Genomic DNA, 23,638 nt, shown 5'->3' with positions numbered 1-23,638 from the left:
ATTATTAAACTGCTTCATCTTTCAATAATCAATACGAGTAAAGCTGAGTCTATGAGGTCTCTGTCATTCACTCTGGGTGGTAAGATGCACCTTTTGTCATGTCATATTCATAACTGAAAAATAAAGTACACACCAAACTTCCATGGTGTACATGTTCCACAATTTCTCAACGGTTAGTTATTCTAGTTAGTCCAAAATTAACAAGTGTAGAAAGACATGAACAAAAAGATATTGTAATTGTTTAAAAGAAAGTAAAGAAAAAATGAGATAGAGATGAAATTTGATTTATTTCATACAATTAGCCTGGAATGTGTTGAGCCCCAATCACACACATCTGTAATACATATACATATGTTACCAGTCCGTTTCAGATACGGACGTCCGCACCGTCTTAAGGTGCGAATTTCTCTCCGTTCGCCACCATACAGCACCGGCAAGGACGCCTCCACCCCAGCGGACTCCAGCAGCTTCCCCGACCACTTTCCCTCTCCGGTGAGTCCGCCGAATTCCAGTTTTCCGGTCAGATCACCCAAAACTTCAAACAAAGTCAATCTGGTAGGAAAACTGGAATTCGGCGGACTCGCCGGGTATTAAAAGTGGTCGAAGAGGCTGCTGAAGTCTGCTGGGGTGGAGGCGCGCCTCGCCGGTGCCGTACGGTGGCGAATGGAGGAACGTCTGCACTTTAAGAGCCGTGCGGACGTCCGCATCTGATAACGATTCCATATGTTACTATATTTAAACCTAGCACATATGATTGATACATTATTGAAAATGCTTTTAGGGTTTATTTTATTTTTGAACATGTATTAGAAATGCTTTTAAACCCCTTATTTTGGGTGAAGCAAGTCATTGTTTACTTGTGAGTATGGGAAGAGGTCGTTTTAGCATGGAAATGGGAATGCCTTTGAATAAGGGTGGTGGTCTATTATTACTTCAAGGAAAATAAATGACACTTGTGTTGCTTGCTGACACAAACCTAATATTTTGGTGCAACAAATTGGTATGGTGGGTGATGCCTCACATCATGAGTGTTGCAACTTCTTAGTGGTCATTATCATAACACAATTTACTTTATTCATCATCCTTTGATACATAGTGAGAGGCTGCCATTGAATCCCACTCACTTGGATCTTTTTACCAATTCTTCTAGAATCTAGATGCCTTTGCTATCTGCATTTGACCATTTGTTTGGTTTACTTCTTAAAGATGAAAAAAATAGAGGTTCACACCTTTACCCATCTTAGAACATAAATCTTCACCTTATTAGATCTTCTAAATTTTATCTTGTCTTTGTTGTTAAGAAAGTTGATAGATTTCACTTTGTTTCTAATTTCTCAATTGATAAAATCTTGTAGTCACTTACAATCGAAAATTTTCGAACATTAAGCAAAAATGCAACCACCGGTTATAGTCAAAATACACACATAACTGATAAACTCTCGTAAAACATTTACCTCAATTGAGCTCCTTAAGTTTATGTTAGGATTAATACCTACTAGCCCTGATCACCAAACAATATGTGACATATTAGTTTCATATATCTAAAACATGTTTAGCTAATCGGTTTGGTACGCAAGTTTTAATTATAGTGATACGAAATGAGTGTCATGTTTACGTGAATGCGCCTCTACATTCTCAAGATTAGAGTTCGAATATTTTCTTATCGGAACCGGAAACAGACCCGTCATCCCAACCCGACCCGGCTCCATCACAAGCCAACGGCGAGCTGTGTTACAAACACGTGCGAACAGGTTGGCCAAAAGCGAGGGGGAAGAGCCAGAGAGGCAAAGAGAGAGACATCCGTCGGGTGTGGGAAGGAGCAAAGCAAGCAACCCAAATATTTAATACTAAACAAACACCTTTCGCTTCCTCTTTCTTTTGTTTTCGACGAAACCAACACACCACTCTGTATACTCAACACACAAACCCCCCTTCTTTCCTTTCTTCTTCTTCTTTGTTTCTTGTTGTTTTTCTTGCCCAATTTGAGGTGGGTTCTCCTTTTTCATTTTTTTCTGGGTTTTTTGTTTTGAGAATTGCACATGTTTTTGTTTGCTTGATGCTTTCTTTGTTTTGGAATTTTGCTAAAAGGAGTTAAATTTTGTTGTAGAAGACCAGTTCATATAGAGATATCGTTTTGAATCCATGGAGCCGCTTGTCAACTTCATTATTCGGCCTCCCAGGTGAATCAGGACATACCCTTTGTTGCTCTGTGTGGAATTCTTGATGGGTTTTTTGTTTGATGAATTGGGATTCTGAGTAAAAGAGATGAATTGGGATTTGGAGTTTTGAATCTTTAGTTGCTTTTACCTCTGGGTCTGTTGGAAATGATACCCTTTATTTAGCTGAGCCTAATTCAACTGTTTTGTATTTTTTTTTGGTAGTATGAACATTGATGTCAACTACCAATCATGTGCTTCCTAGTCTATATATATAAATGAGAGCTTGCAACTTCAATTTCTAATTCATGTGTTTGGTAGAAGATTTGTTGAACTTTAAATATGTTAAATTTATGCTATTGCTTTGCCCTTTAGAATTAGAAATTAAATCAAGTTTCCTGTTTTCAGGGCTGAATACGATCCGAAAAATGATTTATTGGACGATGAGTTCATACTCAAGGGGAAATGGTACCAAAGGAAGGATTTGGATGTAAGTTTCCATGTAATGTGTATATGATGAAGGTGTTTTAGCTATACTATTAGTTCAGTCACTTCAATGCAAATATGGTGACTGTTTGTCTCGGAAAGTTTTATCTGCATTATTTTCTGTCTGCTTGTAACTTGAACATGCCATCTGGTTATCATACTTAAATATGAAGGGCACTCTTGCAGGTTAAAAACAGTCGGGGAGATGTTCTTAAGTGTAGTCATTACATGCCCATTGTTAGTCCTGAAGGAAAGCCTTTGCCCTGCGTAATATATTGTCATGGAAACAGGTGATTATATCCAAAATTAGACTTGGTAGTTTCGATAATTTTTTATGCATAACTTTCATTCATTCTCACTTTAGAACCAGAAGGAGTATGATTTATTATTACAATTCAGTAATCAAATTATCAACTGCTTCATATCTATTAATGGCCTTAAACTTCAATAAGAAATCTGGCTGGCTTGACTGTTAGTGGTCGATCAATAACATGAAGATGCGTTTGCTTCCTTTTGACCCTATGATATAGGAGTAATCTCTATCCTTAATCGCAATTGTAGCAACCTTGCTCTTCAATGGCCTCAAATGTCATATCATATAGGGCTTGAGTGAATCGTGCAACCACAGTTTTACTTCCGCAATGATATACTATGGAAAAATATATTCTTTTTTTTTTTTTAAAAAGTGTGGCTGGTTTTAAAGGTGTTGCATACAAAAACCATTTGTCTTTAAACGATCGACCAAAACATATCCGTATTGATATTAGCTACCTAAAGAATTAAAGCGTAAATTTTTGGTCATTTGACTGCTAGTAGAAAACATTACCTTTCAGACAACCATGAAATATTATGTTTTGTTGTGTGCTACCTGTATCCATTGCAAACCAGTAAATATTAACCATTATTTAAACTTCAAAGCGTAATTCATGGGTTAATAGCTACACTATTACATATGAAACGGACAGTTTACACTGTCCGTGCTGGTGTCATTGTTTTAATGAATCTAAATAACTGACGACGACATATTCTGTTGACAGTGGGTGCAGGGCTGATGCAAGTGAAGCGGCCATTATTTTGCTGCCCTCAAATGTTACAGTTTTTGCTCTTGATTTCTCAGGATCTGGGCTCTCTGGTGGAGAGCACGTCACATTGGGGTGGAATGAAGTAAGTGTTTAGTAGGTCTTTTTATTTTCTTGTATTTTTTAAAGACATTGAGTTATCAAAGCCATTTATGTGAAGAGAAATGGAGTTTTTTGTCAATAAAAGTCATGACGTTTTAATTTACATGTACTTTGATACTGGATCATGGCACTGGTCTCTGACGTTCTTATTCTTAACTACTTTTTCAGAAGGACGACTTGAGGACTGTAGTTGACTATTTGCGAGCAGATGGAAATGTCTCTTTGATTGGCCTGTGGGGCCGTTCAATGGGTGCTGTCACAAGGTACTATGATTCATATATTCATTGTTTCTATTATCTTGCATACATTAAATAAACCCTAAATGAATCTTTCAGAACTGTTTGCTTTGGAATTGTTAATCAATGCTTCTAGTGGATTGTAATTTATTTCATCATTTCTTTTGATCATGTTATGAAATCTGAATTGCTGCTAAAATTATGACTGAATCATAAAGACATGAGTAGATAGTTGCAAGCCTCACACAAAAAATAATTGTTGTCCTCTTTTCAGCTATCAAATCTATGTTTCTTTTCAAAAAAAAAAATAGATAAGAAAAAAGAAGAGAAAAGAAAGAAAAGTGCAATTGCAAAATTGGCGTATAATTGGTACTCCCAATTACCAATTATAGAACATGTAAGATCCATCCCTTTTTGTGATGTGTGTTTGTACTCTGAGAGTCTGAGAAAGCATTTGCGTTCAGGTATAAGAAGTTCTGACGGTTAAGAAGTGTTGCCAAATGAACTTAACTCTTGGCAGTTGCTGGCAAGTAGGGTGGGGAAATGTTAGGTCTTGAGGATATTGTACTCTTGGCAGTTTGCTATGATGTGAAAATCTGATATGCCATTTGTGATACCCTGGTATGCATGAGTCCCATAATAATGGTGTTATGTGGGAATCATAGCAAACTCAGCTGAAGAGATTATGATAGTGGGTAGAAGATATTGACATAAACAATATAACGAAATTCATGCTCCGCTTGAATAGTTGGATCCTGGTAACCAAAATATTACTCTTGAGTATATATGATCATCCTATATATCTTCCTAGCAGACATATGCTCATGTTTGGTGTGACTAGTCAGTGTTTAGTTGCTATCTGGTATGCTGTAGAAATTGGTGGAATATTCTCTTGGTAGATTTAGTTAGGATAGTGTTAATATAATGCATCTTCACTTTCATTTTCTCAAAAATTAGCATCCTGTACTTTTTAGGCCTGGTTAATCTGTCATTAACTTTATACAAATTGGCAGTCTCTTGTATGCAGCTGAGGACCCTTCAATTGCAGGAGTTGTTCTTGACAGTCCATTTTCAGATTTGGTTGATTTGATGATGGAACTTGTGGACACCTACAAAATTCGTTTACCAAAGTTCACTGTAAGTAGATGCTAATAGAGGGATATTGTGCTTATTTTTCTGTAAATTCCTGTAAATCAGACCCTTTCAATGTTAACAATTGTTCGTGTGCTGGCTATTCTGTTGTTAATCAGTTGGGTTCAGACATACTGAACAATCTTTGTATTAAAAGAATAAACCCCAAACCCAACAGCCATGACTGTTATAAGATCTTCACCTTTACCTTTTTTTTCCTTTTGGTTTAGGTGAAGTTTGCTATCCAATACATGCGAAGAGCTATCCAGAAAAAGGCGAAATTTGACATAGGGAATCTGAATACAATTAAGGTACTCTATTGATGAACCCTTCTGAAGTTTTTATCTACTTCTGTTGAATCTGTCGCTAATTAGAATGGGCTGGAACAAAAAAATTATGACCGTTTCTCATCATATTTATTTCTTCTCATCCAATGGAAACTCGTTTCATACAGTAAAGTTTCTGGCTGACATATGTTTGTCAATATTTTTTGTACTCGTTAGTGATGAGAGATGCTAGATTTTGATGCTGAAAAGTTCGCTCTGATACTAGTTCAATTTAATATATTGAAATATACAAACCCTTTCGACAGCATTCACACTAGTTGCCTGAGGATAATAGTTAATACAGTTCTGCTTATTGATCCATCAGCTGTATTCAAGGATTTCAAGCAGTTTGGTCAAAGACAGCATGATTAGTTTGATGTTGGACCTGCTAAACTCTATTTTCACCAACTGTGTTACTAATTTAATATTTAACTCTTTTCCTTTTCCTGTAGGTGGCAAGCTCCTGTTTTGTTCCAGCTTTGTTTGGACATGCCATTGATGATGATTTTATACAACCCCATCATTCGGATCGTATATTTGAAGCTTATATGGTAATTGGAAATGATATGCTTGCAGTCATATTATGGCTGCCCTTTGTGTTTGATATAATTTTAAATGGAAATTTGAATAAACTTAAAATCTCAGTTCTCTTTCACGACTAGTATGTGAAACTTGCACACATTGAGATGATATCTTTCTGTTTTTCTTTGTCTGTTGTCTGGCTTTACAGGAGTCTAATGTTATATTTGGCTTGTCTTGTAATGTGAACTTTTTCAGGGAGATAAAAATATCATCAAGTTTGAAGGAGATCACAATTCTCCACGTCCTCAGTTCTATTTTGATTCTATAAATATATTTTTCCACAATGTTTTGCAACCCCCAGAGGATGAGGTTGCGGGTACATTTTTCGACACCATGCATGATAACTTTGGCAAGGTAAATCAAATTGTAGTTGTAAGTTTCTATTGCATTTAAACTACTGGATTTTATGTTTGGAACACCTCCCGGATGTTGACTGGTATACCTGCAGAGTGGTTGGAGAACTGTGCATGAGGTTGATTATGACCACGGGCGTGTAACTACTTCTAAAGGCATGGCTAAAGTCCTCATTGTTTCTTTGTCAAGTGCCAATTTTGACTGGATCCTTATTTAGCAACCTTTCTTATTCAATCTTCAATTGATTACTTGCAGAACCAACAACAAGTGGCAGCACACGGGATGCCATTAGCCAACTCCGTTCAAGAAGACCCATGAGTCGAACAGATGTTAGTAACTGTTTGCTTCAATTTTGGTTGCTCACATATCAAACAGTACACACTATGAAAGTAGACATCCACTTAAATATTTGTTATAGATTTTGTACAGTGTGAAAGTGGGTTGCCAGTTCAACAATTTTGCTAGATGTGTTCAAAACTGGTTGCCTGTTATTTTGGCTTCTCAACTGTCGAACAATATTAAAGAAAAAGGGGTTATGTTGCCACCTAATGTACTTTGTTAGAGGGGGAAATTATGTGTTGAAGGATGTGTAAATGTATGGCAGATTCACACACACCATGTGAAAGTATTTACATATTGAGGTTGGATTAAAGTCTCAGATGTACTGACTAATTTAGTTTTGCCTTTTCCTATAGGTTCCTTCTGGTATATCATCTCAAGATGACGAATCTCATTCTAAGGTACTTACCATTTTTCTCTTGTTTGGTTGTTTTCCAAATCCCAATTTTTTTCTCCTCATAAGATGAGGTCCCGTGGCATATGCTTCATTAGTGTCCTGAGATAATTTGCTCAGATGAAAATAAAAAGGGTGAATCTTGTGACTTATGAGGAACTTGGTGTATCTCAAATGTTTGTTGTTTGTTGTTGATAATTTGAATTCTTACTTGGAAGGTAATGTAATTTAAAGTAATAATGCTGCATGGTGGTGCAGGATGGAAAAGCAGATAATGATCCTTGTCCATCATCTTCTGACATGATTAGCTTTGAATTCTCAAACGGCCATCCCCAGGTTCCAGCCTCAATGGACGATGATCAATATGTGGAATACCAACTCGAGGACTTGGCAGGTTTTCCAAGTGATGTGGAGGAGGAAGAAAGGGTGGGTCATATGATTGCCCTAGCTGAGTTCTAGATTCAGTATTAAAATTATCCTTTTTTTTTTCCTGAATTTTTGACGTGAACTCGTCCCTGATATCAGATGTTCATGGAAGCGGTGCTCTTGTCGCTAAAAGACTTAGAGATGAGACACCCAAACCCACAGGCAGAAGAGCAACCGCCAGGGAATACCCCCGATTCTTCAAAGTTATCAGACAAAGATGACTATCATGATGCTGTGTCTCCATTAGAACAGCTAGAATCTGTAGAGACAGCATCAACTTCCACGTCAAATGCACAATGTGGGTCCTCAAAAGCAGAGTCTATTTCCAGTGCAGCTGTTAAGGTCAATGATTCAAGACCTGAGCAGCAAATTCCTGATGCAGCTGTACCATCTATGAAACCTGCATTTGGAACTTCTACATCCAGAAGGGATTCGGGAAGCGCTGGGTCATCTACTCAAAAGGACGCACCAGATAAAATCCAAAGCACATTGGACACTGACATGTCAGCTAACACGACAGCCACAGTGACTGTGGTAAAAAACCCTTCTAGCCATGTCATGGATGGTTTGATGCGTCGGTGGGATTTCAATTTCTTTAGAAACAACCACAGTCGATAGGATGAAGACATTTTTTTTTTTCTAAATTATTCTTTTCTCTATTGTTTTCAATTTAGATTTCATTGGTGTATTGTTTTGCAAGTTGTTACTTGTAAGTAGCGTCAGGGTCATTTGTAAATTGCTTGACTTGAAAGCGAAACCAAAAAGAAAAGAGTAGAAAGGGTGCTTGGTGATTTCTTTGTTACAAATTCTTTAAATTCTGTGTTCATATCAGAGAACGAATATATTTTTTCTTTTTCAGGCTTTGGTGCCTTTCTTCCTCGTTGACAGTATGTAGTTGGTGCGTATGTGATGAGGAATTGTGGATAGATTTTTATGTTTTTCTAGTGTCAACATTTTACCCGTCGGGACAGGACCCTCTTCTGAGCTCAGATTCTTGCTTGGATTCCTAAGAATCATGAAACAATACCAAACGGTTCCTCTTCTGGTTCAATTTGTGTATTTGATGCGGTTTGTGAACATGATTTTAGCATGATGTTATTGAACATGAGTTTAGCATGATTTTATTGAAAGGGATCTGCAATCCTCGTGTGATAAACAGAGTAAAAGTATGTGCAATACTAACCGAATTTAAAACCTGAAGACGCTATAACACGAATGCTACATTATTTGGCGCTATTAAAGAGTAGCCAACACAATAGTATATGTTTATAGAGTCGATCTACCTATTTGAATTTGTATATGCTTTGTGCTCTGTTATGTACGTGGTTTTTCGCTTGTACAATGGTAAAATATGGCGGATGCAAAAATGAAAATCTAACGATTAAGTTATCTCGGGAATTTTTAGTGGTACCACTTGACTTGAAATTCAAACGATTAAGTTATCTCGGGAATTTAACAGTGTTAGTGGTAAATGTATCAAAATGTTAACGGAATGAAACTTAGGGTATGAAAATGCAAGTTTTTGATAGTTAGATATGAAAATGAAAATAGCATCATAGTTCGGGTGGTGTTTTGTAATTAATTCTAATACTTAATAGATGGCCTCATTATTTTTGAGCTGTAAAATTCATTTCCAAATGTTAACCAAAGTTATTGCTAATCGATTGAAGGTGATTTCTTTCTAACTTCCAAAATTATATCTTCTAGTATATAAAAGATAGGTTTCTTTTTTGATGAAAGTATATAAAAGAAAGGTTAACTGAAAAAGTTCAAGAGTCGGGAAGGAAAGCTCCTAGTGGAGCTGGGAAAGACATTTGATATGTGTGGCTTGTGACTTGAGAGGAAGGCTTTTTTTTTTTTTTGTCGCTAGATTTTGGTGGGGTAGTACTGAGGATCGCTGCAAAATCCACTGGAGGGCATCGGATGATTGTCATCCTAAGGAGGCTTAGGTTTCAGAAGCCTTTTGGTTGACTATTAGGTGAAACAAAGGATTGCACATTCTCACAGCACCCAAAGAGCCGGGACAATGTGCCATAGTGACCATTTAAGTTTGCATTTCAAATCTTGTTGAGACTTCAAAATTATCTGATTCTTGTTAGTCTGATTTTCAGATCGATATTCATCTAAGAAGTAATTGAAATTCTAGGTTGTGACCAAAAACAACGAAATTTTCAGTAGATAGAATTTCAAGCTCATTGTGCTGACTGCTGATTAACATACAGTGAAGAAGAATCTTTCTTCACAATGAATAAAGAATTTAGTTACATTATAACTTGTAAAGAAAAAGAATTTGTTCAAATTTTAGGCCAAACATATATACATGATCACTTCATCTCCACCATGTTACTGATAAATCCATGAAGGTCTAGCTTTCCCATCATTCAGCACTTAATAACTCTAAAGCAGTTTCTACCAATGAATGAATTGTAGTGTTGTGCCTGCTCATTCCCACAGTACCAGAGAAAATGTTGAAACTTTCTATCTCGGCTGTGGTCTCCAGCACATGTTCGAGCTCCTTTTCCATCCCCAATTCCTTGAATATTTGAAGATTTTTATGTTTGTCTTTCATCATCCAAATTGCCAGCTCTATGGCAAACCTCCTCATTCTTGGAACTTTAATTCGCGGGTGTCTATACTTCCTCAGACTCTCAACTAATTCGTAAGCTACTTCTGCCTCCGTAACTCCAGCTCTCTCAAACACAAGGCTTGATTCTTCGGGAGACAAGAATGATAAAACATGTGGAGCTAGTCCAACCATTACTTCCTTTAGTTTGTGCTCTTCTGACATGATTTTTTTGAGCACCTGCATTGTGAATCAAAGAATGCATCATAAATTATCAACATATACATTATTCATGCTAACCTTATCACATACAACATTGACTAACTGCAAGAATTTCTTCTGATCGACCCATAATTCAGATTGACGTAGAACGCCATAATATATTAAACAGTCAGGTAATGAATAGGCGTAGTTAATGTAGCAAGAAGTACTTACTGTAGGTGCTCCATTTGCAATTCCCTTAAGCTGGTTGAAACAGTTTGTGCCACTGTATGTGCACAAGTTCCTCAAGATTCTAGCAGCATTGATGCGAATCAATGGAGAATCAAGAGCTACTACAAGGCTATCTACTACTCGCAACTTCAAGATACGATGACAGTTGTTCTTGCTTTCCAATACCAGCATTGCTAGAGCTTCTCCAGCTCTATTTATAACCTCTTTATTAGTGACTACAATTTCCTCCCTTTCCCTTTCCCTCTTAAGGAAAATGTTGAACAACTCCTTAAGCACTCCACCTGTTCCCCCTATTATCTCTGTTGCTTCCTGCTCCAGTGCTAAACTAGATAAGATCTCAATGCCCAATAATTGCAGGTTTGGATGCTTCTCACCATGCCTCAAGATATCTCTGATATTGCTGATTGTGAAAATTATCTCCGAAATCTCTCTCCGGAGATTCTTTCCTGTGTTGCCTGTTGTGCTCACAAGCCTCTTCACCAATTGCAATGATCGCTTCAGCGTCAGTAGCTTAGTTGGTGTAACATTTTCTGCCTGGAGCAACACCTCCTCAGCATGTGTGAAATCTATGATCTTTGGCAGGAGGCCTCTTGTGTTTCCAATCTTGCCTGAGTTATCGTGATCACGCGCAAGTTTCTTCAAAATAAGCAGGCCTAAATGGTTGAATGTCCACAAACCATAGTTAGCATGATCGGAATGTGTTTCCTTTTCACTAATTTCATCACATGCACCACTGGAGCTTCGGCTGGTTTGAAGCAGAGATGAAATTGATTCCATTGCACCAGGAATTCCAGCAACTCGGATAGAGTTCTGCTTCTTGCCAGCCAGTTTTGACAGTATTTCCGCAGCCGATTGTCTAATCACTTCTTCATCTGGATCAGTCCAATTCAGTATCTCAACCAATCGCTCTATAACTGATAAATTTATTCCTATCTTCTGTAAGGTGTCATCTGAATACCGGGGGCTCATAGCGAATTGGCAAAGAATTTTAGCCCCAATGAGCTGCTCATCTGTGGAATTTGAACCCAATAGGTCCATGCCAAAAGACACCATATCCATCTTTAAGCCATCAAAAATGCTTCCATTGACACATCTTGAATAGGCATCATAGAAGAACCTCCTAATCGAAACCAAACCTGAAGGGCCTAACTCACACTCCTTGTTCACCTCTTCCAAAAGTTTACAGTAGCTCACCTTGTACTCACAGTAAGACTTCTCCAGCAGAAACAGCAAAGCTTCTGCCAAGGCCAAGGAGTAGAAAACACTCAGAGCAGCTTGCCGGTTCCTCTTGTCAGTGTCTCCTTTCTCCACATCACCATAATTGTGCTTGATGAGCTTCATCAATGAAAGAGAAATACAAGCTGAAGCTGATAAAAGCTGAAGCCAATAGAGCAATTTGCTGATGTGTCTCGCCCGAAAAACCCATTGAGCATATGGAAGGAGAGGGACTTCTGAGCTTGTCCAAGTCCTAGTAGTCTTTCCTTGAACATTGAAACCTGTCAAGTTTCTTGCAGCATTAATCACTGCAGTCTGACTGCTGCTTTGCCTTTTCTTCCTGACTGGAAGAACAGGCTTGAAAAGCTCCTTGATGCTCCCAAATATGAAGCTCGAGCTCATTCTCATTGCTCGAAAGCTGTTGATTCCAGATTCAGTGATGGACCATGTGGCTTGATGCTGCCACTCAAGCTCATGACTCCTGCTGAAAATCCGGGTCCCTTCAATCAACAAAATGATGGTAATGAACCAAAAGTCAGTTTTGTCTAATGTAATGGCAAAACCACCTAGAAGAACAACTGTGGCCCATATGAATCCGAGAGTTCCAAGGCCGGTTGCTGTTTCTCGAGAACTGCTAGCCGGAGAGCGAATAGGGTCAGCTTCTTTTCAGGTGCACGAACTGTTGGCTTTGTTAATGGACCAACAGAAGCTGAAGTGTTGCTCTCTCTTTTCTCAATACTAGTTTGTGGCTGAAACATTGTGTTGCCTACACTGCCGGTCTCGCTGAGCCTCTGAAGGTCAGAAATCTGCAGCCGAATGCTTCGTTCTTCCCCTTCTGCAGAATTATGCAGAACCATGGTGCTAAATCTCTCTCTCTCTCTCTCTCTCAAATTAAATATGAGTTGATTGTGGAAGTAGATGTAAGATTTTGGGTCTGTGTGTTTGTAGTTGGTGTTTTTGACAGTGCAGAAAATGATTGAGGAATAGGCCTTATAAGCTAGGAGGAAAAGTGGCTTGGGGAGCAAGTTTCATATGAGGAAACGAGGAAGAAAGAAAGAGTAAACGTTATATTGCTTTTGTTTTTGGCTCACTTTCCTTTTAGGATTGTTATGTGTTTTGTTTGGAAATGATTTTGCTTCTTCTGTCTTGCTTCTACTTAGTAGTTACTTGATGAATAAGCTAAAGACAGATAAAAGCCTACATCATTTTCTAACCAAAAGTGAAAAATCTTTCGTTTTGTTGTTCATATTGTTGTCTCCCACTTCATCTTGCTTTTCACTTTATATGAAAGAAACCAATGTAGAAGGTTTTAGTTCTCATCAATTCAACTTTTTTACAATGTATTGTTGCCTGGAGACATTGACTTCTGTCCAGTTTTTCCTTGCAAGACTTTGACTTCTGCCTTATACAAGTTGGTGTTAATAACTTAATATCAATAATATCCTCCTGGTTTTTCTCCTAATAGGATCATTAGAACAGATATGAATGACCAGGATTGGATTTCATTAGATTATCAAATTAAGCCACTTGTACATTGCTAATTATATTACTTATTGATTAGGGAATTGATTAATCAAAATCCAAGTCATGTCAGTTCAAAACTCCTATTAAATTTTTAAGTTAAGGCTTGAATAATCTCAATGCTTTCAAAATTAGCATATTCTTTGTGATTTTGGCAAATTTGAGGTGGTTGTAGCTTGCAGAAATGGATAATAGGACGAATTCATTTTGTGCGGTGTTCATTTGTGTCAAGCTAAAGGCTCATCTGGGTTCCTTCCTACTTCTATCCCTTCAAAGACTTGAGCATTCGTTGAGACTTTGAGTGTACGATTGGTGTTTATCCAATCCCTATCAGAGAATATATTGTAATGCAACTAAAGCCTGTGTCTTTTAGTTAATTACTGGTTCAGAACAAGTATGATTAAGAAATAGGAAGCTCCCCTGAGTTTGGGAATCGAATTTCCGCGTAAAGTGTTTCAGTAAGGTTTCTGTTCTTCACTGGGTCTTTGAACCACGCTCAACGTTAGTGATTAAGGAATGAATGGTATCTTATGATTCCCTTCCGTGTAAGATGGTGTGAATTCGAAGACAACAAGAACTCTTGACCAAAAAAAAAGAAGAAAACATGAACTCACAACAGGAAAAGAAAAGTAGATATCAGATTATCAGATTATATGCCCTAGAGTGCGGTGAGACTATAGTTGTGAGCACTTGATTTCAGGTTGATGGAAAAGAGTAGATGCAACATTTTAGTGCTGGGTTTTGAATGAGTCAATTGGTTTAGGTGGTGTACATTGATAAACAAGGGTAGGTGAGTGGGTGGAGTAAGAGAACTAAGCTGTGTATAGGGAGGTACAGTTCCTAAGCAAGCTGAAAATTGTAAATCAACTCCTGATCTGTAATCAACTAAACTCAAAAATGAATCTTTCTTTCAGATTGACCATCCTATCTAGCAGTATCTTATCATAAATTCAACAAATTGCAACTGTAAACAAATTTATCTTCATTCAAAAGCTCATAGAATACAAAAATTTTGAACAGACCTAGATGGACCAAAGAATACTTTATATCTTGAGTGCAGAACTTGCAGACAAAACTTTGAAGCAGGCAGCTGTTGATCATGCTTCAATCACCGCCGGTGTGTTGCTTGCCCCAACACACTTCATACACGCAACAAGTTACAAATGCAGCTGGATTACAATCTCCACCTCTTGCCAACTGTTATCAGGTAGAAGAGATGTCACAGTTGCCAAGATGCGCTAGGTGATAACAATGCAGCACATACAGTTTGAGGTGCCAATCAATTTGACAAAGTTCTTGAACATTTATATAATAGCAGAATACTAGCAAAACCATTGCTAAATTCCTAGAAGATCTTTTTTACAATGTACAATCTCCCATCACTAGGTTAGCTAACAGACTTCACATAATCACTACAGCAACTTTTTGCATCTCCAAGTGACAAGCAAATTGAATGACCATTTAACTAGAGAACTAATATCAAACGTTTTATCACAGGCAGGCTGACAGACACTGATATGGTCTAATCTTTAGAGCATGACTGAAAATTGAATGTAAAAAGTTCAAACCACATTTCCTTAAGAGCGTACGCAAAAGCTAATAGATTGGCTTCCCCAATTGATGCTAAAAAATCTCCGGTACACATTTTCTGGCTGATACACAAGCAAAGACAGCACTTCGGCACAGAATGACTAACAGGAAAGTCAGATGTTGCAAAAGTATTTTAAGGCAACAAGGGCAGGTCAGCTTTGATCATAGCATCAAAATAAGAATGACATATATCTGAGTGCAAGAGCCACTTTTGTACTAATCAAATTGCTACTCAACTTGCTAAAATGCTATGCCATAAATAACTCCAGTTCACCTTATTTTTTCAATCAACTGGATACTTTATACTAGTTAGTAGATCAAGTGTACCCAAATCTAACTAATCTAACACTCTGTCCCCATGAAAGGCCATTTAGCCCTCTTCATTTCCAACTAAAATATAATCTCAACAAACGTAACAGCTTGATCCCAATCTATTCGAAGACAACATTTGATTAATTGAGTTTAAAATAACAGTGAAGCAAATGTACTATACTGATTCAAAATATCTAGACAAAACCATCACCCTACAACACACATACCTCTAACTAACTAAAATTCACACTAACCTCCGCAAACTAAATCACACTCCTCCTCTGCTGAACCCTGGCCTTCTCGGCACGAATAATCGACTCCACCAGCTGCACCGCACCGTCCAACATCCCCTCGGCATTCACCACCACATAATCAAAGCTCTTCACATGCTTGACCTCCTCCCTGGCCGTCGCAATCCTCACAAGCAAGCTCTCCTTGGTCTCGGTCTTCCTATCCACCAGCCTCTCCACCAGTTTCGCCTCGCTCTCGGCCACGAGGAATATAAACACAGCCGAATCCCCAAGTATCCTCCTCAATGTCTGAGCCCCCTGAATGTCGACTCTCAGCACAATGTCGTGCCCTTTCCCCATGTAATCCCTAATCTGCTGCTTCGGAATCCCCTTATAGTCGCCGTAGACCAATGCGTACTCGAGAAGCTCGTCTTTGTTGACCATGTTGAGAAACTCCTCCTTGCTGACGAAGTAGTAGTCCTTGCCGTGGACCTCACCGGGGCGGCTGGGGCGGCTAGTGGCGGTGACGACGAAATGGAGGTTGGGGTTGACGTCACGGAGCTTCTTGATGACGGCGTCCTTTCCGACGCCGCTGGGGCCGGAGATGACGATGATGAGGGGGGAGGGGGAGGGGGGAGAGGGGGGGAGGAGGAGAAGGCGGAGCCGAGGGAGGACTCGAGGGCGCGGAGGAGGTCGGAGCGGGAGGATTTGTCAAGGTCGGGGATGGGGGCGGCGGCGGGGCGGCGGGCGTCGGACATTTGGGAGAGGAAGCGGGGGAATTGGGGGTTATTAGGGTTAGGGTTAGGGTTTGGGATGAAGAGGGAATTGGGGGTTTTGGGGAGGAGTGGCTTTGGGGTGAGGAGGAGAGGAGGAGGGTTGGTGCGGGAGAGAGAGGTGGTGAGGAATCGGCGGAGCATTGAGGAGGAGGAGGAGGAGAAGGAGAGGGTGCACTATATGACGTTGGAGAAGCAGAGCATGGGATTGTGGGCTCTTTTGGTTTTGAACAAGTTCAATGCAACGGTGGGTAGACAGTGTTGTATCAAAGTATTGAACAATTTGGAATACGTACGGTAAATCTTTATTTTACCCGAAACAAAACCGCGTGTCTAGCTAACAAATGCGCTTACTGATTATATTTTATAAGAATACAAACTATAAAAAAATATAAAAAAATAAAATATAGACTTTACCTCTTTAAATAAAACACTCTTACAAGATAGACTAATCGCCTCTTTATTGACATTTGAAACTACGTATATAGTATCTGACTCGAGAATGATATCGGAGGATTGTAAACCAGCTTGTATTAAAGTTTGAAGTCTAATAAATGCTGCATATAATTCAGTTGCCTTAACACAATACCTTCCCACCATAGCTACTGATGACATCTATGATTGACATGAATTGAGTTTAACTCATAAAATAACACACATTAATACAAAATGTGACATGTTTTTTTTTTTTGAAAGGAATGTGACATGTTTTTTTGATGAAAAAAATGTGACATATGTTTCAATTGTAAAAGACTAGGTGTAACATGCAGCACATAATTGGAGAAATCAAATATGTTACATTCATATCAAATGCAATGAGCTATCCGCTTTGTAGTCAATAAAAGGCTAATATCGAATGGTCAATCCTTAAAAGATATATATAACTATATGGTGTGAAACCTTGATGTAGATTCCTACCACCATAACAAGGTGCACATATAATTTGCTCTACCATTGTGCACAAGTAACAAGTTTATCCAAAAACTATACTCCAAAATCTTTTGATAAATTTAACAACTTACTCGTATTATTAATCCTAACAAACACCATGTTAAGATACACAAAAGTGGTTTGCTATTCTCATTGTCATATGATATCATATCTTTGTTTTCTCATGTATCGTTAGAGGAATCTTTATATCTTTGACTCAAGATGACTATCCTCTATTAGAAGATACGTTGCATCAAGAATTCAAGACTAAATTGAAGTTAGGAATGTTATGATTTGTGCCTTTGTGCCGTAACATATGAAACCCCATTTCAAGATTGCGACTTTACACACCATAATTAAAGCCCCGTGAGGCCATGAGAGTCCCAAAACTCTTTGCATTATTGTCCTCCCACCTCATACGAATTCCTTAGAGGCGTAGATTGAGCTCGTGAGCTGTTTAAACCAAACAAAAATATTGAAAAGCCAAACCACATTTCACACCATTCACCTCCACAACCAGTACTACCTTTTGTACAAAGGTTAAGCCTTCACGTATAAATACCATCTCCACCACGCAAAATCTCAGACACCAAACCATTTTAAATCACAACCGTCATCCACCACCACCCACCGCCCCAATTATTGGACCCCCAATTCAATTCAACCCAAACCCCCAAATCTCCCGATTCATCTTCTGATCAAAAACCCTAATTCTCAATCCCACCCCCGAACCCTCAATCCCCGCCGACCCAATTCGCAATCGCCCCTCCTAATCCTACCCAGAGCCTCAAAATCGAACCTTTCCTCCATTGATGGGCACAATCAAGGTCCGCAGCGACAAATCAAAACCCTCGCCGCCGTCGCCGACGCCGACCACGTGCTCGACGTCGTGCACCGAGACCATCAATGGCTGCCACGAGTTCAAGATCAGCGGCTACTCGCTCACCAAGGGCATGGGGATCGGTAAGTACATCGGGTCGGAGCAGTTCAACGTCGGCGGGTACACGTGGGCCATATACTTCTACCCCGACGGTAAAAGCGTCGAGGACAACGCCAATTACGTGTCGCTGTTCATCGCGCTGGCCAGCGAAGGCACTGACGTCAGGGCTTTGTTTGAGCTGACGCTTTTGGATCAGAGCGAGAGGCAACGCCACAAGGTCCATAGCCATTTTCTCAGGAGGCTCGAGAGTGGTCCTTACACGCTTAAATACCGAGGAAGCATGTGGTATGTGTAATGCGTTCGTTTATCTATGTGCTGTATGTGTTTATGGATTCCATTTTGATTGCCGGTTTCAGATTGAGTAGTTGTTACCGAATGGTGATATGGCTTTAGAGATGTTGATTGCGTAGGTTAAGAGTTAACTAAGGTTGGTTATAGGGAATGAACTTTGTGTTCTGGGGTTCTTCTTTTGGTATATTAATAGCTTTTTAACTTTAGAATGCAATTCAAATTAATGTTGGTTGTAGGGAGTGAATTTGTGTTCTCGCAATCCCAATGTTTCCTTGAATGCCATTCAAATATAAGATGGCCGTTTAATAGATGAAATTCGAGGAAGCATGTGAACGAGCTTGTTCACTAATGTTGTCTGTGACACTAGTACTTTGAATTAATTAAGGTTGGTTGTAGGGAGTGAATTTGTGTTTAGGACTATCACAATTGTAATGCTTACGTGAGTGCAATTCAAATATAAGAATTTGGAGTAAATTTTGTTCTCTATGTTGTCTGGTACACTTTTTATTTGACCTACAGAATGTGTCGGGGAACTTGCTGACTGCTTCGTTTTCATGATAGCAATGGATCCTACCAGATTGTTTTAGTGGCTTAACAAAGTCTTGGAATGTTTGGTACTTTATCTTGTTAGGGTCGACGTAACATAGAATTACTGCTTGGAATATTATTGCTTGGAATATTGTGGGTGATAATTGTAACTGAATAAGCTCCTTGTCGGTGCGGTGCAGGGGTTATAAACGTTTCTTCAGAAGAAGTCTCTTAGAGACATCAGACCACATTAAAGATGATTGCCTCATAATAAGGTGCCGTGTAGGTGTTGTTAGGACAAATACGGAGGGACCCAAGACATACGCTATAGCAGTACCACCTTCCAATATGGGTCAGCATTTTGGTCAGCTTTTAGAAAGTGGTAAGGGGACAGATGTGAGTTTTGAAGTTGATCAGGAAGTATTTTCTGCCCACAAAGTGGTGCTTGCTGCACGCTCACCTGTGTTCAGGGCACAACTTTTTGGTCCATTGAAAGATAAAAACTCTTGTTGCATAAAGGTTGAAGACATCGAGGCTCCTGTGTTTAAGGTTCTCTCTCTCTCTCTCTCTCTCTCTCTCTGTGCTTGTGTGTGTACATAAATACTATATTTCACTTTTAAAGAAGTATACAGTTACAATAATGGACATGATGCTATATACTTTTTGATAGAATATATCGTTATTCTTATAATCTTTGCCTCAGCTGAGACCTTAGAATCTTATATGTTAATGACATGGTTGGAAAAATTGTGTCTAGTTTGCTTTTTAGCATGTTTAGGACATCCTGCAAATGAATGGAAAGCTCAGGTGTCTTCATCGTCTGATTAAGCTGTTCATGCTTGTTTGAGAGAACTTAAGTATGGTGTTTGTATATGCACGGGTGGGCGGGCTGAATACGATCTCTGTTACAAATTGCCATTTTAAATTAGCACCAGAGCCGGTGACCAGACGATAAAAGAAACATACTTGCCTTTGTAGCTAGACATTTTAACCACAGACTCCCAATATGTTTAAAAGAATTACTTGGTTCTGATTGATCGAATGCGACATGCCCTTGAAGGCTTGAAGCTTTAAGTTTGGACCACAAATGTGAGTCTGTTTAATTACTGACACAGATTCAGAGTTCATAGATTATAGCATTAAATTGTGTATCAGGTTGGTCATTAGAAATTTAGAGCTTGGTTAATGATTGATTGCGTATGCACGGATGAAATGTGTGGCTTAATTTATTCAAGTATTCAATGGATATTCATTTTTATCAACTATTTTATTATGTGTTTCATGGAGTTTTTCAAGATGCAGTATAAGCCTATTTTCCTCGTGTTTAAAATTGGGAAAGGTAGCTTGCTGCTCCTAATATTCGGCACTTTTTTGCTGCAGCTGAGGCTTACTACTTTCAATTGTTTTTCAGAATGCTTCTATTCAATCTCCATCTAGTTCATTATCAATTTTTTGGTTTCATCCATATATCTCTTGTCGTTGGTGTTTGTAACAACTGGCTATATAAATAAGAAAATAATGGTTTTCTGTTAGAGATTCTATTCCGCTTGCTTCAATTTTTCAATGATGGTTTTCTGTTAAATTATTTCTTTGTTGGACGTGATGTCAGGGATAATTTGAAATGGAACTTAGGAAACTTCATGGTTTTGGTGGATCCAAGTCTAGCTGGGGACAAATATAGTATAATGAGTTATGTAAAAGCATTTTAGTGTTAGTATTGATGTTGACCTGATTATTTTGTCTCAATGCTTTCGGCCCAAGTTCTAGTTGCCAGAACTTGGATTATTTTGATATTGAAGTGAAGGGGATCAGGACGAGCTCGAGTGATAATAAGTTAATAACTGCTCTTCATGTTTGCTTTGGATGTGTGCAGGTGTTACTTCACTTCATCTATTGGGATGCTTTACCAGACATGGAAGAGCTTCTGGGGCTAAGTTCGAATTGGGCTTCTGCACAGACTACACTTATGGCCCAACATCTGCTGGCAGCAGCAGATCGTTATGCTCTCGAGAGGCTCAAAGTGCTGTGTGAGGCTAAACTTTGTGAGAATGTAGCCATAAACAATGTGGCAACAACATTGGCCTTGGCAGAGCAGCATCACTGTTTCCAACTTAAAGCCGTATGTCTCAAATTCATTGCGGTGCCGGAAAACTTAAGAGGTAATTATTTTCTGTATGATCTGCTTTGTTATTATTTGTACATAGCTGTTTCCAAAAAACTAAAAAAATCATCTGTTGTTAACCTTAATGTTGCTTGGTTATAACTGCAATATCTTGATCATTTCATGCCAAATACATTTAATTGGATATGGTGTCTGAGACTAGTTGTGGTGAATTTTACTATTCAACTAAAAATGTGAAGATGAATCAACAGAAGATATAAATCTTGGGGGGTGGGGGGAGGTGGAAGAGAGCACGATGGCTTTCTTTTTTATTTACAGTAAGCCTGCAAATGAAAGCCAACAAACTAGACCAGGCAATACCCTTTTGCGTCTTGGAATGACGATGAAAGTTAGCGATCCATTTGCCACTTCTTGAATAACAAAAACCTTCCGAGCTGTATGGCTTTACTGCTATCTCAAAATAGATGAAACATAGACTCTCAAGGCTGGGACAGAAGCGTGAAACTATCTAAAAATGAGGTTTTATTTGAGCCTTTGACAATTAGTGAGCAATCTACTTTAGACAGGAAGCTAAATAGAAACTCTTTGAGTTTTGAAAGTAAAGCTGACTACAAATATAACTGCAGGATAGGTTTCAGCATGGAAAATGCAATCTGAGCTTATTTGACAGAGAATTGACCATCAGATGTACTAGTCCATATTAGTTTGTCAGAACCACAACCTACCAGCGGGGTTGCCAACTTTTCAGTGACATTATTGGGGAGGCAGGCTTCAACATAGGATATCCGAACTTGGCCGTTTTAAAAGTATTGACAGTCCGCTTAGCATCACTAAATCTAAGTCAGTAGCTTAGTCACTAGGATGCCACAGACTAGCTAGATGTTAGTGCAAAAGTGAGCAGTACAACTGGTCTTCAATCCTCCAAACTTGTTCTTGTCTCTTTAGATCAACTCCAAGTGCAACAGTACTCCCAAGTGCTAGTGCACCCTTTTGGACTATTAGTGTCTAAAAAAGAGGCATTGATTTAATACTTTGTTTTGATAATAGCATCCCAAAAACAAGTATCATTCCATGTTGTCCTCCAGCTTCCCTTAGCTAGCAAGCCTTATGCATGTCAGTGGATTTTGCTTTTACATTTCGAGGTTGCCTTCGTACTTTGGTACTATTGTTTCTATTAAGACTATTGCTAGTTTGAGCAGGGAGTTTAGCTGCTTGCAGTGCATGCAGGGGATTAGAGGCTGTAACAGTCTGGAAGAGGTTCATTTTGCCAGGCATGTCCGAAGTTTTGCGCGTCCAGCTATCAAGCCTGCTTTAAACCTTATCAACTAGGCTCACATAAGTCCTTTTAGTCAGTATAGAATGAATGGTTCTCTTCTTTCTTTCTTTCTTTTAGGAAAAGTAGCTTGTGTTTCTTATATAAAAAGAAAGTTCCAATATGGTGAATTGTTTTTGACCATACACCAGTTTTATGGACTGTGGAGTGAAAGGGTCATGTAGCTTTCGAATATATGTCCATAATATATGTGATAAATTAAAATATACAAACATATGAAGTGAGCTCCTTTGCAGTTGGGAACGTTTCGTACATCTTTGATAAAACATCTTGTACATTAATTTGAATTGATACAAGTTTGGAGCAACCAGGTTTTCTTGGTAGCTTTAAGTAGACTTGTGAACTAATGTGCATAAGAAAACTCATTTTGTTGTTGGGAACTGCTTGTGCATGTGCTTTTTTTCTAACTTCCCAGTTGAATCTTATTCAAGTAATTGGTTGTATTACATTTTCTTAACGTTAGTGGGGAAATAAATTACTATATATTGACTAGAAATTGCTACATTGTGTTCAGCTGTGATTGAGACTGATGGTTACAAGTACTTGACGGAAAGCTGCCCTTCTGTAATCACCGAATTACTGCAATATGTTGCAAGGATTGGTGAGCATTCTTTTATTGCTGGTGGATTTGGGAAAGGGACCTTATTAGATGGCAGTGACATGAACGGAAGGCGGGTTAAGCCAAGGTTGTATTGATTCAGAAACAAAATGCAAGAACATAGGAGAGCGATTGCTAGGTTTATACATTTATAATTGTATTAACACTGCTAATTCATATGAAAATAACGTCAAAATTAGTGGTTTATTGACTCTTTTCCTGTAATACTTAGTGTTTATGGAATTCTTTGCTTTATGTTTTGATAATTTGTATTGTAAACCTCTGGTGGCTATATTTGTGTGCAATTTTGCTTGGTGTGGACTCATGTTTGTTAATGAAAGGACTCGGCATGTTTGGATAGTGGGTTCACTTGTATGTATAAATGTTGCTAGAATATGATTATCAGCTTATCAATAGTACTGAACAGAGTGTTCGAGTAAAACCTTACAAACATGTACAACACAACCATGGCTGACAAAATTTTGTCCGCAAAGGAGTTGCATGAAAATGTTATACCTTTGTGAGGAATATTTGAGCTTCCCGCCTTCCCGTATAATAATGAACAGGCATATTGTGTCGACGTTATATGTCAGCGGCTACTACTCCGGCTAGTCCCGGGAGATAGTTT

At 38.7% G+C, this 23,638-nt stretch overlaps 3 protein-coding genes and 1 pseudogene across 4 annotated transcripts; 2 read left to right on the top strand and 2 right to left on the bottom strand.

Moving 5' to 3' along the window:
* The first annotated feature begins 1,887 nt into the window (after positions 1–1,887).
* On the top strand, positions 1,888–8,377 carry LOC101299950. Its single transcript, XM_004296923.1, has 15 exons — positions 1,888–1,987; positions 2,116–2,180; positions 2,565–2,646; positions 2,829–2,932; positions 3,680–3,806; positions 3,992–4,086; positions 5,073–5,196; positions 5,421–5,501; positions 5,969–6,067; positions 6,294–6,452; positions 6,547–6,607; positions 6,708–6,781; positions 7,148–7,192; positions 7,444–7,611; positions 7,711–8,377. The coding sequence occupies exons 2-15, from the start codon at positions 2,143–2,145 to the stop codon at positions 8,227–8,229; spliced, it is 1,776 nt and encodes a 591-aa protein (XP_004296971.1). The 5' UTR covers positions 1,888–1,987; positions 2,116–2,142; the 3' UTR covers positions 8,230–8,377.
* A 1,484-nt stretch (positions 8,378–9,861) lies between these two features.
* LOC101313888 lies at positions 9,862–12,699 on the bottom strand (annotated as a pseudogene). Its single transcript, XR_184577.1, has 2 exons — positions 10,610–12,699; positions 9,862–10,414 (listed from the first exon to the last, which is right to left on the bottom strand). The product of XR_184577.1 is annotated as an uncharacterized LOC101313888 (transcript).
* A 1,630-nt stretch (positions 12,700–14,329) lies between these two features.
* Positions 14,330–16,253, bottom strand: LOC101315426 (guanylate kinase-like). The gene is given in 3 exon segments (XM_004296974.1): positions 14,330–14,560; positions 15,520–16,122; positions 16,125–16,253. Coding segments are annotated over 2 exon segments (723 nt in total). The 3' UTR covers positions 14,330–14,560; positions 15,520–15,528.
* A 1,404-nt stretch (positions 16,254–17,657) lies between these two features.
* Positions 17,658–23,369, top strand: LOC101307684 (BTB/POZ and MATH domain-containing protein 2-like). Its single transcript, XM_004296948.1, has 4 exons — positions 17,658–18,423; positions 19,158–19,506; positions 20,831–21,116; positions 22,927–23,369. Exons 1-4 carry the CDS (start codon positions 18,011–18,013, stop codon positions 23,106–23,108), a joined length of 1,230 nt encoding a protein of 409 aa, XP_004296996.1. The 5' UTR covers positions 17,658–18,010; the 3' UTR covers positions 23,109–23,369.
* Positions 23,370–23,638: the final 269 nt, after the last annotated feature.

This window comes from Fragaria vesca, linkage group LG4, assembly GCF_000184155.1.
Source record: "Fragaria vesca subsp. vesca linkage group LG4, FraVesHawaii_1.0, whole genome shotgun sequence".
NCBI lineage: Eukaryota > Viridiplantae > Streptophyta > Magnoliopsida > Rosales > Rosaceae > Fragaria > Fragaria vesca.
Note: the sequence above shows the minus strand (reverse complement) of the source record. Positions and strands in the feature narration are given on the sequence as shown.

Coding starts and splice junctions, on each gene's coding strand:
- LOC101307684 (XM_004296948.1), top strand. CDS start 18,011: ATGGGCACAATCAAGGTCCGCAGCGACAAATCAAAACCCTCGCCGCCG. Junction 19,507..20,830: donor TCGAGGCTCCTGTGTTTAAG/GTTCTCTCTCTC, acceptor GGATGTGTGCAG/GTGTTACTTCACTTCATCTA. Junction 21,117..22,926: donor GGTGCCGGAAAACTTAAGAG/GTAATTATTTTC, acceptor CATTGTGTTCAG/CTGTGATTGAGACTGATGGT.
- LOC101299950 (XM_004296923.1), top strand. CDS start 2,143: ATGGAGCCGCTTGTCAACTTCATTATTCGGCCTCCCAG. Junction 2,647..2,828: donor ACCAAAGGAAGGATTTGGAT/GTAAGTTTCCAT, acceptor GCACTCTTGCAG/GTTAAAAACAGTCGGGGAGA. Junction 6,453..6,546: donor TGCATGATAACTTTGGCAAG/GTAAATCAAATT, acceptor GTATACCTGCAG/AGTGGTTGGAGAACTGTGCA.